The sequence below is a fragment of the Bos mutus genome, chromosome 12 (genome assembly GCF_027580195.1).
Source record: "Bos mutus isolate GX-2022 chromosome 12, NWIPB_WYAK_1.1, whole genome shotgun sequence".
Classification (NCBI taxonomy): domain Eukaryota; kingdom Metazoa; phylum Chordata; class Mammalia; order Artiodactyla; family Bovidae; genus Bos; species Bos mutus.
This window is the reverse complement of record NC_091628.1, coordinates 18896789-18911934: the sequence shown is the minus strand read 5'-3', so window position 1 is coordinate 18911934 and position 15146 is coordinate 18896789. Positions and strand designations below refer to the sequence as shown.

The window sequence follows — 15146 nt, the reverse complement described above, 5'->3', positions numbered from 1 at the left end:
AGGACAGAGTAGACAAAAAGGAAGCCTCAAATGGAATCACTGCACCTGAATCAACTTTCCCCATCACCATTTTCTAGGTTAGCTTGAAATGCCTGCAGTTTAGCTAGCCGTTTGGTATAAAGGTCAGCATTTTTACTGAATTACGTCTTGCAAAGTTGCTCGAAAACTTAGAACATAACTTTACTGGTGCACTCATATATCAAATAATGATGTTATTTAGGGATATGGTAGTAACATGCTATATTGGACCTAAGTTGAACCATAAAGAATGTAAGACAGAAAGAAGTTGATTCTTGTCTATCAAGGAGAATCATTTGGATATGGGATACAAAACTTGGTAAAAGGATTTGGAGCCCAAAGTTTATGAAAAGATTATTTAAAAGGACTTTCTCACTGTAGACAGACTTTTCTCCTGCCCCATGCAAATGACATTCCAGGATACTGAGAGAATTTGAGAATGAGGTTGCTAAACTGCTCTTGGTGATCCATAAGGAACCACTGCCAGTGGAAGATGTTTCAAGTCCAATATTAAAATAATAAATTTCTCCTAATAATCTTATTTTTAAAAATTTTATTGCAAAACTTTTTTCAACCATATACAAAAGACAGAAGAAAGAAATCCCATGTTCCAACCTTCATAACCATTGATATTTTGCTGTGTTTTTTTTCCTCTATCTTCCCAACACCCCTCCCTTATTTTTTTTTTTTTAGTATCATTATGAACTAGTGGACTTAGTATGTTTTCATACATCTTATATAATTGTACTTTTAATCAAGCATCAATTTTTAAGTATATATAAGATGTATAAAAAACACTAGGAAAAGTTTTATAAAGTATCTTTCAGCAAACACTTGGCCTCCTCAATATAATCAAGAAGTTTTGCTTCTAATCTAGAAACATTTGTTAACTTTAAAAATAACAAGCTAACACTGTCCACTGAAAAGGCCTAGAAGCAGTAACAACCCAATGTTAATGAGTATCCCTAGCATTCAGATTGTAGTTTCTAAGAACCATTTCTAACTAAAAGGAGCCAGAGTCCTTTGTTCAGTTCAGTTCAGTTCAGTCTCTCAGTCGTGTCCGACTCTTTGCGACCCCATGAATCGCAGCACGCCAGGCCTCCCTGTCCATCACCAACTCCCGGAGTTCACCCAAACCCATGTCCATTGAGTCGGTGATGCCATCCAATCATTTCATCCTCTGTCATCCCCTTCTCCTCCTGCCCCCAATCCCTCCCAGCATCAGAGTCTTTTCCAATGAGTCAGCTCTTCTCATGAGGTGGCCAAAGTACTGGAGTTTCAGCCTCAGTATCAGTCCTTCCAATGAACACCCAGGACTGGTCTCCTTTAGGATGGACTGGTTGGATCTCCTTGCAGTCCAAGGGACTCTCAAGAGTCTTCTCCAACACCACAGTTCAAAAGCATCAATTCTTCTGCACTCAGCTTTCTTCACAGTCCAACTCTCATATCCATACATGACCACAGGAAAAACCATAGCCTTGACTAGACAGACCTTTGTTGGCAAAGTAATATCTCTGCTTTTCAATATGCTGTCTAGGTTGGTCATAACTTTCCTTCCAAGGAGTAAGTGTCTTTTAATTTCCTGGCTGCAATCACCATCTGCAGTGATTTTGGAGCCCCCCAAAATAAAGTCTGACACTGTTTTCCACTTTTTCCCCATCAATTTCCCGGGAGAAATATCAATAACCTCAGATATGCAGATGACACCACCCTTATGGCAGAAAGTGAAGAGAAACTAAAAAGCCTCTTGATGAAAATGAAAGAGGAGTGTGAAAAAGTTGGCTTAAAGCTCAACATTCAGAAAACTAAGAGTCCTTTGTAGAAACGGCTAATGCCAGGTCTGTGTTAGGAAATGTACAGGATGGCCAGAGAGCAAGGAAATGTTCACAAACTAGTGGGAGCGATATCAAACGGACAGGGGTCATCTGGAAAAGGCCACTTTCGCTTTTGATGTTTTTCCTAGCGCTGGCTGCCCTTGTTTCTTCTATCAGGAGCAACAAAAGTCATTTTTCTCCTTACACAATATAATCTGCATTCTTAAACTGAGATATTCTTGCACAAGATCTTTGTTCAAATCATTTTATGTGTAATATTAATTTTGCTCACCACCAGATGAGATAAGTGTTCTTACACTTTGGCTTTTATTAAATTTGAAACAGATCTTCTGTGCTATTATTTGAATAAGCATGCATATAAAATAGTGTGCCTTCTCCACACTGACACAGTTAACTATACGGTCCAGACTTCCCGTGTGGTTTCCCAGATAGCTCAGTGGTAAAGAACCTGCCTGCCAATGCAGGAGATGCAGGAGACTTGAGTTCAATCCCTGGGTCAGGAAGATCCCCTGGAGTAGGAAATGGCAACCCATTCCAGTATTCTTGCCTGGAAAATTCCATGGAGAGAGGAGCCTGGTGGGCTACAGTCCATGGGGTTGCAAAGAATTGGATATGTCTGAGCTACTGAGCATGCGTGTGTGCATATGATCTAAACAGCAAATCAGAAGGAGGATATGGTTCAGTTCTATAAAATAATGGTTTACATTCATTGGAATAACTTCTATCAGCAACCTGCCACTAGTTAGTTGTTGTGGAGAACATAGTGATTTGTCATGGTCCTTGTCCTTGAGACCCTTATCCACAAGTAGAATAAAATAGATGAGGTAAATATTGATTCTTTAACCAAACCTAAGGATATTAATGTTCTTGGGATTTGAAACTTAAGGTACTTAACTTATGGAGCACTTCTTTATAGAGCAATCAATAAACTATCAAAAGTCAGTATCCTGGAGGATAGTCAGGTTGAAACATGTGAATTACAAGTTCCTTAAAGGGTACTGAGGAGAATTGGAAATTTCTTTATATATCCCAGTATATTCCTAACTGTAAGAAGTTGTCAGCTCAGAGGAATGACCGTTCCACTCTTGGGCGCAAACCACTAGGATGGAATGACCACTGTTCTGACCCAGAGTAGCATTTTGAAAAATACTCTCTTGGTTCTCAAGAATAAATAGTCTCTGCATCACAGATGGTTCCGATAAACTTCACCTAATGAAACAGGGGGAAAAAAAGGAACTAATTATACACGAAAGTTGCGAGTAGAAACTTTTTTTCTATAGTTTCCATTTGATTAGTTAAGAAATGAGAATGGCTAGAGGTCATACAGTTTTTTCTGTAAGCCAAAGTTTGTGTCTCATTAGAGACCTAGTATTAAGAAGTTGAATCAGAGTTTGAAGTTTACTAAGTTCTTTATACACCTTTGAGAAAGACATTATGCTAAGCACTCTCTGGAGACTAGGGTAAGGACAGAGGCGGGTACCAGTAAGACACAGATACCCCATGGAGATTTGCACAGAGGAGGAGAGAAAGTAACACAATGAGTAAAGCGTATCCTTAGCAATTGAGCTGTTTGTGATGAGGTAAAGGAAACAAACGTATAACCATTTATTGCAATGGGCCATACTAAAGAATGAGAAACGTGTTAAAGTGGAATTACAGACAAGCTATTTAGGAGTCTGAAGGCGGGGAGGGTGACTCTGAATGGTAGGTGATTGGAAACACTTCGAGGAGGAGGTGGCATTTGAACTAAGTTTTGAAAAATGAGAGAGAATCTTAGAGGTGAAAACTTATGGAGCAGGGCATTCTAGGTTGAGAGAAGGCCATACCCCACAGAATTAAGGGAGGTGATGGGAGATGAAATTGAAAGGTTAAGTTTAAAGCAAAATTATGAACGTCCATAAATATCTTACTAATAAGTCATTTTAGGATTTTAATTTTGTGCCCCTTACGTTTTTTTCTTTAGGTCAACAGTCTTTTTTTTTTTTTTAATCACTTCTTCAGTGCTCTATTACTAAATGACTGTTCTTCTCCTTCACATTTCAGAAAATGTACCCCTCTTTATGAAGGGGTACATCTTTAATAAAACCCACCTTATAACTCTTCCATGCATGCCAATAGGCTGATTTTCAAATTCTTCTGATAAGAGAAATTGCTAATACTATAATTTGGCATTTTTTAATATTCTACAAAGAATTGTACCTATCTGAATATATTAGCATTTAATGTTAACATGAGTTTTTCAGGGAATATTCAGATGATATTTGGGAATATTATTCCACATAAAAATGGGACAAAATGAATAAACACCGCCCTGGTTTAATGACTTCTCTCAGAGACCTTTCTTTGCTGTTTTCCCTACTATAATTATAAATTTGAAGTTGCCAAGTAGCCTGTTGCCTAAATTGTGGGAAAGAGGTTTTATTCTCAAATCTGAAGTTCATGTAAATATTCTTTTGTTATTCTTGAATCCTCAATTTCCCTCAGCCCAAATTTATTCCTCAACCTACCCCAATATCTACAAGCTCTGTTGACTCTTCCTCTGAACAATATCCATGACCTACCCACAGTCCTCTATTCTACTACCAGTGCCCAACCCAAGCCCCCATCGTCTCTAGCTGGGCTGCTGTTCCTCCTCAGTAGCTAGTCTCCCTGATTGTCCTTTAGCTCTGCAGCCCATTCTTTCCTGTTTTACAGAATTCTCCACAGGGAGCCAGAATGATCATTTTTAAAGTATCTGATCAGCTGTGTTAATTGCGTACGTTAAACTCTGCAAAGGCTTCCTCCCACATTGACCTTGGCTTACAAAGCTGCTGGTTCTTTCCTTGGACCCTTGCACTTTCAGTTCCTTTTCCTGGAATGCTCTTCTCCTTCCAGGACCACTTAGTCTAAAGTAAAACAAATTAAGGGGTCACACTGTCTAGCGTACCTATTTTATTTTCTTCAGTTTCATAGCCCTGAAGTATATGAAATTATCTGGTCATTGTTTATAGTCTGCTTCCTCTCCCACCAGACGCATTTTCACTAAATTGTGAATGCTAGGAAGGCAGTGACCTTGTCTGCTGACTGTTGTATCCCCAACAAAAGATACTGTTGTATCTTTTCTAATCGATTCCAAGATTTCTTTAAGTATGTCGAACTGTGAACATTTGATATCGCTTCAGATGCCTTTGCTACTTTTAAGGTATCCCCAGCATCTGAAATAGTGCCAGGCACAGTGTAGATATATAGTGGGTATTCAGTGAGTGGTTTTTGAATGGACTGTGACAGATGGTACCTATGCTTCCATTAACAGCAGTATTGAAATGGTTCTTTTAATACATAGTTCTCTCTCTCTCTTGTTTGTGCTTTAGCTATGAAGTCCCACAGATCGCCTTACGTTGTGGTATTATGCTGAGAGAATGTATTCGACATGAACCACTTGCCAAAATCATCCTCTTTTCTAATCAATTCCAAGATTTCTTTAAGTATGTCGAACTGTCAACATTTGATATCGCTTCAGATGCCTTTGCTACTTTTAAGGTAATTCCTTGTCCACCTCCCCGCCAACCCCTGCCAGAATCAGCAGGGTTATTTAGTTTCAGTACCTAAGTCACTTGGCTCTAAGAGGCAGTTTAATTTTAAAAACCAGAAAATTGTGTTTCTTAGACCTGAGCATAGCCAACCGTGTATGATATGGATCGTAAGAGAATTCAGTAAACAGAATACAATCTACTAGACCCGTCTGTCACATGGTGGAAAGAGCAACTCAACATGCTTGTCATGGGGCTTCCCTGGTGGTCTAGTGAGTAACAACCCACCTTGCAATGCTGGGGACTCTGGTTCAACCCCTGTTTGGGGAAGATCCCACATGACATGAGGCACCTGGGCACATAAAAAGTCTCACCTGGCCAAACAACAGTTGTGCAGTGGCTACAGATGAAGCCCTCAAGAGTCTATCCTAGAACACGTGGTAAGAGGGGCCTTGGTGCGACAAATATGAAGAAGGACATTTAACACAAAGGACCGTTCCATTTCTTTCTAGCAAATATTTGTGCTGAAATAATTAAGAAGGTGTTCTCTATTAGTAAATCCTGTAGTGCCTTTTTTTTTTTCCCCTTTTCTATCTGATGACCTTTCACCATCATGGAAACAAGTTAGTTCCTTTTTTGAAAAACCATCGATAAGACTTCACAAATAGCTGTACACCTACAGCAGCTCTAATGAAGGGGAGAAAAGCAAATTCAATTCAGCATTTATTTCTGAAAATTTCCCAAAAGATTTTTCAACATTTAATAGAATAAACAAATGTGATAATAATATCTTGACATCATATGATCAACCCAATTTAACTTTCAGCACAATATTGAAACACAAAGATAAATTACGACAGTTTGTACTTGAGCGTATTTTTTGTTGAACTTAAGTCCCTGATAATCTAAATAACCTTAAAAAAAAAAAAACTCCTAGTATGCTACTGATATTGAAAATGCTAATTTTCTACATTTTACCAAAATGCTGTGTTCAATATAATGTAATGAACACAAGTCCCTTTTTAAAAATCAATTAATTAATTTATTTTTGGCTGCACTGTGTCTTCATTGCTGTGTGTGCAGGCTTTCTGTAGTTGCAGCTAGCGGGGACTATTCTTCCTTGCAGCGTGAGGGCTTCTCATTGGAGTGGCTTCTCTTGTTGAGGAGCACAGTTTCTAGAGCAGGGGCTCAGTAGTTGTGGCACATGGGCTTAGTTACTCTGAGGCATGTGGGATCTTCCTGGACCAGGGGTCGAACCCGTGTCCCCTGCATTGGCAGGCAGATTCTTATCCACTAGGCCACTAGGGAAGTCCCACTTTTTTTTTTTTAGTAACTGCTTTCAAAGGGATTTGTTTACTTGATTGGTTGGCTGGTTTGGGCTTTTGTTTTTAACTTCTTAGGCTTAGCCTCTTTTTTTGACCTGTAGGATGACTGTTCTTCAGTTTAATTATTGACATTTTACCATTACTGGATTATATTTCCTCATGGCCTTGTCTGCAAATTTTCCATTCCCCAGAAAGATTCCTTACAAACACAGTCTCTTCCATGCTCCCCCTCTAAGAATTGACATGGTAAAAAGTAGTTTGAATTCCATCTCTGTCTGCACCTGATTTGCTGTACATCTTTGAGCAAGTTAGTTAACCAACCTTTGGGCCTCATTTTCTTCATCTGTGAGATGAGGAACATAATTGCCTTTTTGCAGAGTGGTGCAGATTAGAAATAACCTATGTAAAGTGCAAAGCACACTCCCCAGCACACAGTAAATGCAGCTGCTGCGAGCTGCTGTGATCTTGGGTCCCTGCCATGGAACGTGTGTCTCTGTCATTTCACCCCAAGTTCTTCCAGGCTGTGCAGAATTCACTAAAATACCAACATCGATAATTTTTAGCATAAGACTTAGACCGTGCAGAAGCTAGTCCTGCCAAACAGAATTCTTAGGAGGTGGGATGAAAGAATACACTATTCTGAATACTTTTTAAAATTTTTTTTAATTTTTTAAAATTTGAATTTTAGTTTTCTTGGCAATTTCCTGGCTTTTTCCTTTTTTGGGGGGATCCTAGCTATTTTTTTCCCCACTCAGTTCTTTGATCTTTAATAATGCAACAACTGTATTTGTCTATTGTGTATATATACATGTGTGTGTGTATATATATACACACAGACACACATATATAAGATATTATAGAAAAATCCAAGTGGACGTTGTGGCCCACCCTATATATATATATGGGGGCTTCCCAGGTGGTGCTAGTGGTAAAGTACCCACCTGCCAATGCAGGAGGTGTAAGAGACACAGGTCTGATCCCTGGGTTGGGAAGATCCCCTGGAGGAGGGCACGGCAACCCACTCCAGTATTCTTGCCTGGAGAATCCCATGGACAGAGGAGCCAGGCAGCCTGCATACAGTCCATGGGGTCACACGGAGTTGGCCACAACCAGTGACTTAGTGCGCATATGTATATATGGGGCTTCCTTGGTGGCTCAGACGGTAAAGAATCTGCCTGCTACGCAGGAGACCCGGGTTCAATCCCTAGGGTGGGAAGATGCCCTGGATATGGTACAGTCCCTCCAGTTTTGTGCATGCATTATTATGTGTATAAATTTGAGGGTATATCTATGTATATATAATGTGTACACACTCACTTATTGTCTCCATCCACACATATATGTGCTGGAGGAATTTTTCCCTACCCTATTATATATTCTATTGTTGGAGTTTAAAGTTATTTTTTCCCTTAGATTTGAAGGAGCCGCTGCTCACAGAACCCCTCCTTATTTAATCTCTTTCTTTGGTGTAACACTAATGGAGGGTGAATGGAAAACCTTCACAGGCAGCACTTATCTGCCTGGTACTCTTTCCAGTGTCACCGTCGTTGCAGGTGTAGGGCCCGAGGCCACGGCAGATTGTGAGCCTCGTACTCAAGGCTGCTGGCATCGTAGGTGCAGATGGCATCGTAGGTGCAGAGCTCCATGGGTGCAGCCATCCAGAGTGCCTGCTGCAGCCCATGCAGAGACCTTTCTAACCTGAGGCAGCTCAGAAAGCCACTAGTAATGCTCAGGTGATTGGAGATGTGAAAACTGGGCATTCCAAATATTCACTTAGAAAAAGACTAAGGACTCCAAAAGTATGCTGTGGAACTAGGGGGTCCCTGATGTAGCAACTAGTTTGAATTTTGACTGGGATGAATTCCTTAGAGGGTTTTCCCATTTTAAAATCCCAGTTCCAGAACTGTACTGTTACATTCTCCTGGGGAAACGAGTACATGTCTCCATTGATAGGTCCAGTGGTCAAACAAGTTGTGATGATAAGTAATAGGAAATGAAGTTAATAGACAGTTTCATTATTTTGGGGCTTGAAATTATAGTGCAAGCTGATGAGGACCTACCGTATATCACAGGGAACTCTACTCAGTACTCTAGTGACCTATGTGGGAAGAGAATCAGAGAGTGGATATATGTGTACATATATAACTGATTCACTCTGCTGTACAGCAGAACCTGACACAGCATTGTAAATCAATTATATGCCAATAAAAATTTTAAAAAAGAAAAAAGAAAACTGTAGTGCAAAGTACTTTAAATATTTAACCTTTTATTGAAATAAAAATAAGTGAGTTTCACAACCCAGGACTCAGTGGCAACCTGGAGGGGTGGGATGGGATGGGAAAATGGAAGGGAGGTTCAGGAGAGAGGGGACATATGTATACTTGTGACTGATTCATGTTGATGTATGGCAGAAACCAGCACAATATTGTAAAGCCATTATCCTCCAATTTAAAAAATTGTTTTAAAAAGAAGTGAGTTTTACCGTTGTGGCTGCCTTCCTTTTCTCTGTGAGGTTATGTTGTGTATCTTGTATATACTGTTAATTAAATTAGAAGTTTTAATTAAATATGTATTAAAGCATAAGAATTTATTTTGGAAAACTTGAAAATTCATGTTGTTTTTAATTAAATTCTGCATAGTACCTAGGCAAGGCATTTAACCTTTAAGTACATTAAGAGGATTATCTGGGGCTTGTTTTCTTTTGACATCAAGGTGACTTAAGGTTATAATTTAGGTGTGAATTTCCAATCAAATGTTCCTTTATGTTTTTGTTCAGTTTCCTGGGAGTTACGTCTATAATTAGATCAGGCTGCTTGTCCTCAACTTTGAAAGGGTGCGTTGTGCTGCTTAGTAACTGCACAACACTTCACAGCCCACTAACCCAACAGCAGGACTAGGACAGTGCTGAGATAAATGTCACTCTTGTGGGACTTCCCTGGCGGTCCAGTGGCTGAGACTCCATGCTTCCGATGCAGGGGCCCAGATTCCATCCCTGGTCAGGGAAATAGATCCCACATGCCATAACTAAGGGTTTGAATGCTGCAACTAGAGATCCCACGTGCCACAACTAAGACCCAGTACAGCCAAATAAATATGTAAAATAAATATAGTTTTTTAAATGTCGTTCTTGTGCTTCTGAGAATCCTAGGCACCTCCATTTCAAAAGTGATTAAGAAGAAAACTAAAGGTCAATCATTGAAAAATCTGTTACCTTGTGAGATACGGTTTTAGTCCATTCAGAGTTTTTTGCTTTTAATAGTTATTAATGACATTTTAAAAGATCATCATAAGCTTTATTTGAATATTGATTGTATCATATTTACAATGTATAATTATGGGCTTGAAGAAATATAATGTAAGCTTGTCTCTTTGGTGGCGTTTGTTTCGCTAGTTAAATTATTTCTGTAATCTAACAATGATACGAATTTAAAGCACTCTGTTGTTGTTTTTTACCATGAAACAAATTGTATTTCACACCTTAAACTAAGAAATGGAAATAATTCTGGGATGTAAATGAAACTATTCTGAAATTGTTGTGCTTCAAATTAATTGACTTAGAAAATCTTAGAAGAAAAGAATAGATTTGTAAAATTTATTACCTATAATAATTTTGTTTCATTGACTGCTCTTTTTCTAGGATTTACTAACCAGACATAAAGTGTTGGTAGCAGACTTCTTAGAACAAAATTATGACACTGTAAGTAGAAGTCATTTTTAAGTCTCTATCTCATTCTTCCTTTCTCTCTCTCCTTCTTAGATCTCTTAGCACTTACTTCTATTTATGAGAGAAGTTGAAACCAACCATCCACCCACTTGGTTTATTACCTAGAAGTCAGATCATTAAGAAACTATGAAAAATAAAGGATAGCAGGAGATCAGGGCGTCCTTGTTTTTCTTATCTCTTCCTGTTGTGCTCTGGAGCTCCAGGAAACAACCAGCACCAGCTCACTTTGACCTTGACTTAAGAGCATCCACGTTGCCCTTAAGAGGCAGTGTATATGCACGTGCTAAGTCCCTTCAGTCGTGTCCGACTCTGTGCGACCCCATGGACTGTAGCCCACCAGGCTCCTCTCTCCATGGGATTCTCCAGGCAGGAATACTGGAGTGGGTTGCCATGCCCTTCTCCAGGGGATCTTCCCACTCAGGGATCGAACCCATGTCTCGTACATCTCCTGCATTGGCAGGCGGGTTCTTTACCACTCATGCCACCAGGGAAGACCCAGAATACTGGAGTGGGTTGCCATTCACTTCCCCAGGGGAATCTTCCTGACCCAGGGATCAAACCCAGGTCTCCTGCATTGCACCAGATGCTTTACCATCTAAGCCATATAGGGTACCCCACTGTTAATAAAATGAATCCTTTTACATGGTTGATAACTAGTTTCCCTGACTAGTAGAAATACCAAAATATACATCTGTCTTCCAGCTTCCTTCTCTAAGGGTGAATCCATCTCATCCTTTTGATAATCAGCCATCATTGTTACTGAACCAAACTTACCCGGCATTCAACAAAGCCAGTCTGCTGACACCGAGTTGTGGTGAAGGAAAGTCCAGCATTTACTGCAAGGCAATAAATGCTCAAAAGACTCAAATCCTGAATAGTTTTCCAAGAAAGGGTGAGGGTTGTGAGTGGACCGTCTTCTGACTGGTTGGTAGTAAGGTGACAAGGTGGTATATCAGGGGTTAACCTCATCAACCCCTTTGTTTCAACCAGTATGAGGTCTCCGTACTTGTGGTCAGTATACAGTTAACTTCTTCCACCTGGTGGGGATTTCAGTCTCTCTTAAACAACTCAAGGATATGACTCAGGATATTATCTATAGATTTTATGGAGGAACTAAAGATCCCTGACTTTATTTTTGGCTAAACTATTACTGTTTTGTCTTGCTTGACTGTTGTCCTTTGTTTCTGCATTTTCTCACTTCTCTGATTAAATTTGCTCTTTGGAACCTGGGTCTTGGAGGGTAAACCTTTCCTAGAAACAAGATGTACTTGGGAGGGTACATCCCTGGGATTGCCCTCAGGGTCCTGCTTGGTTTCATTATGTGACTCTTCTAGGAAGCTTTCCCTAACATACACCCTAACCCCCTCACCCCCAAACACACACACACACTCTCTCTCCCTCCCATTCTTCTTCTTTCTCACACGTTTTCCACATTGTATAATATTATTATGGTGTGTCTTTATATCTTTTTGTCTGGTTCATAAGCTCCCTGGGAGGCAGGAACCTTATCTGTCAAACACAGGGGTTCAGAATGCAGTACAGATTTATGTCTAGTTGCTTTGCTTCAGAATCCTGCTGAATCTTTTACTAATTATGATTCTGAACAAGTTACTGTGCCTACTAAAAAATGAGGATATTAATAATAGCTACTTCACAGGGTTGTTGTAGGAATTTGACAAGATTTAAGGTTTTGGGGATAGCACCATGGATTAATTTTTATCATGATTACTTACATATCTAATACCTAACTCAGTACCATATATTTGGTGGTGTTAAATGAACATTAAATAAACAGACCCAACCAAGAGCTGCTATGCTTTTGCTAAGTGTATCAGCAATAGAAACAGCATTCAGTTCAGTTCAGTTCAGTCTCTCAGTCGTGTCCGACTCTTTGCGACCCCATGAATCTCAGCACTCCAGGCCTCCCTGTCCATCCCCAACTGCTGGAGTCTACCCAAACCCATGTCCATCGAGTCAGTGATGTCATCCAGCCATCTCATCCTCTGTCGTCCCCTTCTCCTCCTGCCCTCAATCTTTCCCAGCATCGGGGTCTTTTCCACTGAGTCAGCTCTTCGCATCAGGTGGCCAAAGTATTGGAGTTTCAGCTTCAACATCAGTCCTTCCAGTGAACACCCCAGACTGATCTCCTTTGGGATGGGACTGGTTGGATCTCCTTGCAGTTCAAGGGACTCTCAAGAGTCTTCTCCAACACCACAGTTCAAAAGCATCATTTCTTCGGTGCTCAGCTCTCTTTATAGTCCAACTCTCACATCCATACATGACCACTGGAAAAACCATAGCCTTGACTAGATGGACCTTGTTGGCAAAGTAACGTCTCTGCTTTTGAATATGCTGCCTAGGTTGGTCATAACTTTCCTTCCAAGGAGTAAGCATCTTTTAATTTCATGGCTGTAGTCACCATCTGCTGTGATTGTGGAGCCGAGAAAAATAAAGTCAGCCACTGTTTCCACTGTTGCCCCATCTATTTGCCATGAATTAAAGTAAAACATAACACAGGCTTAGAGACAAAACTTTACATGATTTGTTGCAGTGTTAGTTTAGCTGCTCTAGACCAGTACTGTCCAGTTGAAACATAATGCAAGCCACTGTGTAATTTAAAATTTTGTAGTTAGCCACACAAAAAGATAAAAGGAAACAGATAACTCTAGGAAGTTATGGAATACCCTACCCATATCCTGTGTTTTCACATATCCAAATCATAGAAATTAAACTATGGCTTTCTTCTTCATAAATTGTTTGCTGCTCTTCCTTTGAGATTAAGAATTATCAATGTAATCATGAAATCAAAAGTGATTTTCATACCCTAAAATTATCAAGAGAAAATCCATGGAATCAATTAGAGATCTTTGATCAAAGTATAAAATATGAAGGGAGAAAAAGATTACTGCCAGATGTATCCAAAAGCTTCAAGACCAGAAGAGACTCATATGTTTTTGAATTTAGGGAACAAACTATTATAGTTTGTTAAGTATTAGGGAACAAACTATTATAGTTTGTTCAGAATTTAGGGAACAAGCTATTATAGTTTGTTCAGTAACTGTAGATGCTGGATGGAGTGTTAAAGACTCATTGTTGTTCAGTCACTAAGTAATGTCCAACTCTTTGTGACCCCATAGAGTGCAGCACACCAGGCTTCCCTGTCCTTCACTATGGAGATAGTGCATAGTTTTCTCAAATTCATTAGATGTAATATTTATAATAAATGAAAATAAGAGGACAAAGATAGCTTATGACAAAACCTGTGTATCAACTACTCATTTTTTCTATAGAATGAGTGGAATAATGTGCTGTGCAATTTGCACTCAAGGATAACAAGCAACAATTTGAGAGACCGTAAGCTCATTCTCTTTGACCCTTGTTTACCTATTGTCTTCATAGTCACCTCTTGTGTAATTTAGTAGTCTCACAGATACTGAGCCTATTGCACCGACCTGAGCATTGGCTTCAAGAACTCATGCTCCTTAAACATTTCCTACTTGTTGAGTTTCTTATTTCTTTAGTAGTAAACCTGAAGCTGGAGAACATGATATATGACCTAAAATAATGAAACTGGTAGCCTACTACTGCTAAGTCGCTTCAGTCGTGTCCGACTCTGTACGACCCCATAGACGGCAGCCCACTAGGCTCCTCTGTCCCTGGGATTCTCCAGGCAAGAACACTGGAGTGGGTTGCCATTTCCTTCTCCAATGCATGAAAGTGAAAAGTGAAAGTGAAGTCACTCAGTCGCATCCAACTCCTAGCGACCCCATGGATCGCAGCCTACCAGGCTCCTCCGTCCATGGGATTTTCCAGACAAGAGTACTAGAGTGGGGCCAAGGGAGTCGATAATACCTTATATGCATGTATTTACATTTTATGGTTACAAGTAACATTTACCACGATGTTTGTCTGATACATTTAGTGACCCACAAAGTCCTTGTGTTCCATGACAATCAGAATAAATAATAAATCCTTCAAGTAAAAGAAAAAAAAATTACTGTGACTTTAACGTGAGCTCCATGATTTTGTTTTCCCAGTTTCTGAATTCCTCTTGGGCATTCTCATCAGTGTGCACAGCTTGTCCTCATCACTCATACCTGGCATTTGGTCTTCCAAGGACCCTTTGCTACCCTCCCCAGCCCCTAAACTCTCTTGCCTTCAGTTCTCTGCCAGGCTTGCCCTCCCACCCAAGTGGCCTCTGAGTGTGCCTGTGTGTGACCAGAGGCTGACACTGGACTTTCCCAGTTGCCGGAACTCTGTGTTCAACCGAAGGGCCTAGATTGTGTTTGATGACCAATCACACTAGGAAATGGGCCCCCGTCACCAGCGTCCCCCAGCTTCTGGGGAGAGTGGAAGTGCTCCCGAGAGGCCAGTTGGGATTCACACGGCCATCATGTGGCAGAGTGGCCCTGTTCCTCTACCTGTTCATGCTGTGAGTTTGCCAGTTTGATTCTTTATGAGTTGCTAAGTGTCTTCAATCTTTTCTCAAATTATCCAAAGACTAATAGCTACCAGCAAGACTGCATAAATGCATTTCTTTAAAATGGCATAAAATGAGTTATCCTACAGCTCATTAGATGAGTTAATAGATGCTTTCTTCAGGACTTCCCTGGAGTTCTAGAGTTAAGAATCTGCCTGCCCACGTAGGCAGTATGGGTTCCGTCCCTGGTCTGGGAAGATCCCACATCTGAGGGGCAATCAAGCCCCTGCAGCAACACTACTGAGCCCATGCACT

At 40.2% G+C, this 15146-nt stretch overlaps 1 protein-coding gene across 5 annotated transcripts in view; it reads left to right on the top strand.

Annotated features, from left to right (window-relative positions):
* The window catches only part of CAB39L (calcium binding protein 39 like), a 120342-nt gene that overhangs the window by 55481 nt on the left and 49715 nt on the right, over positions 1-15146 (top strand). For all 5 annotated transcript variants that reach the window (XM_070380337.1, XM_005904515.3, XM_070380336.1 and 2 more), the window contains 2 exons: positions 5204-5372; positions 10325-10384. In XM_070380337.1, coding sequence (XP_070236438.1) covers positions 5204-5372; positions 10325-10384 — 229 coding nt within the window. The remainder of the gene's footprint in view (positions 1-5203; positions 5373-10324; positions 10385-15146) is intronic.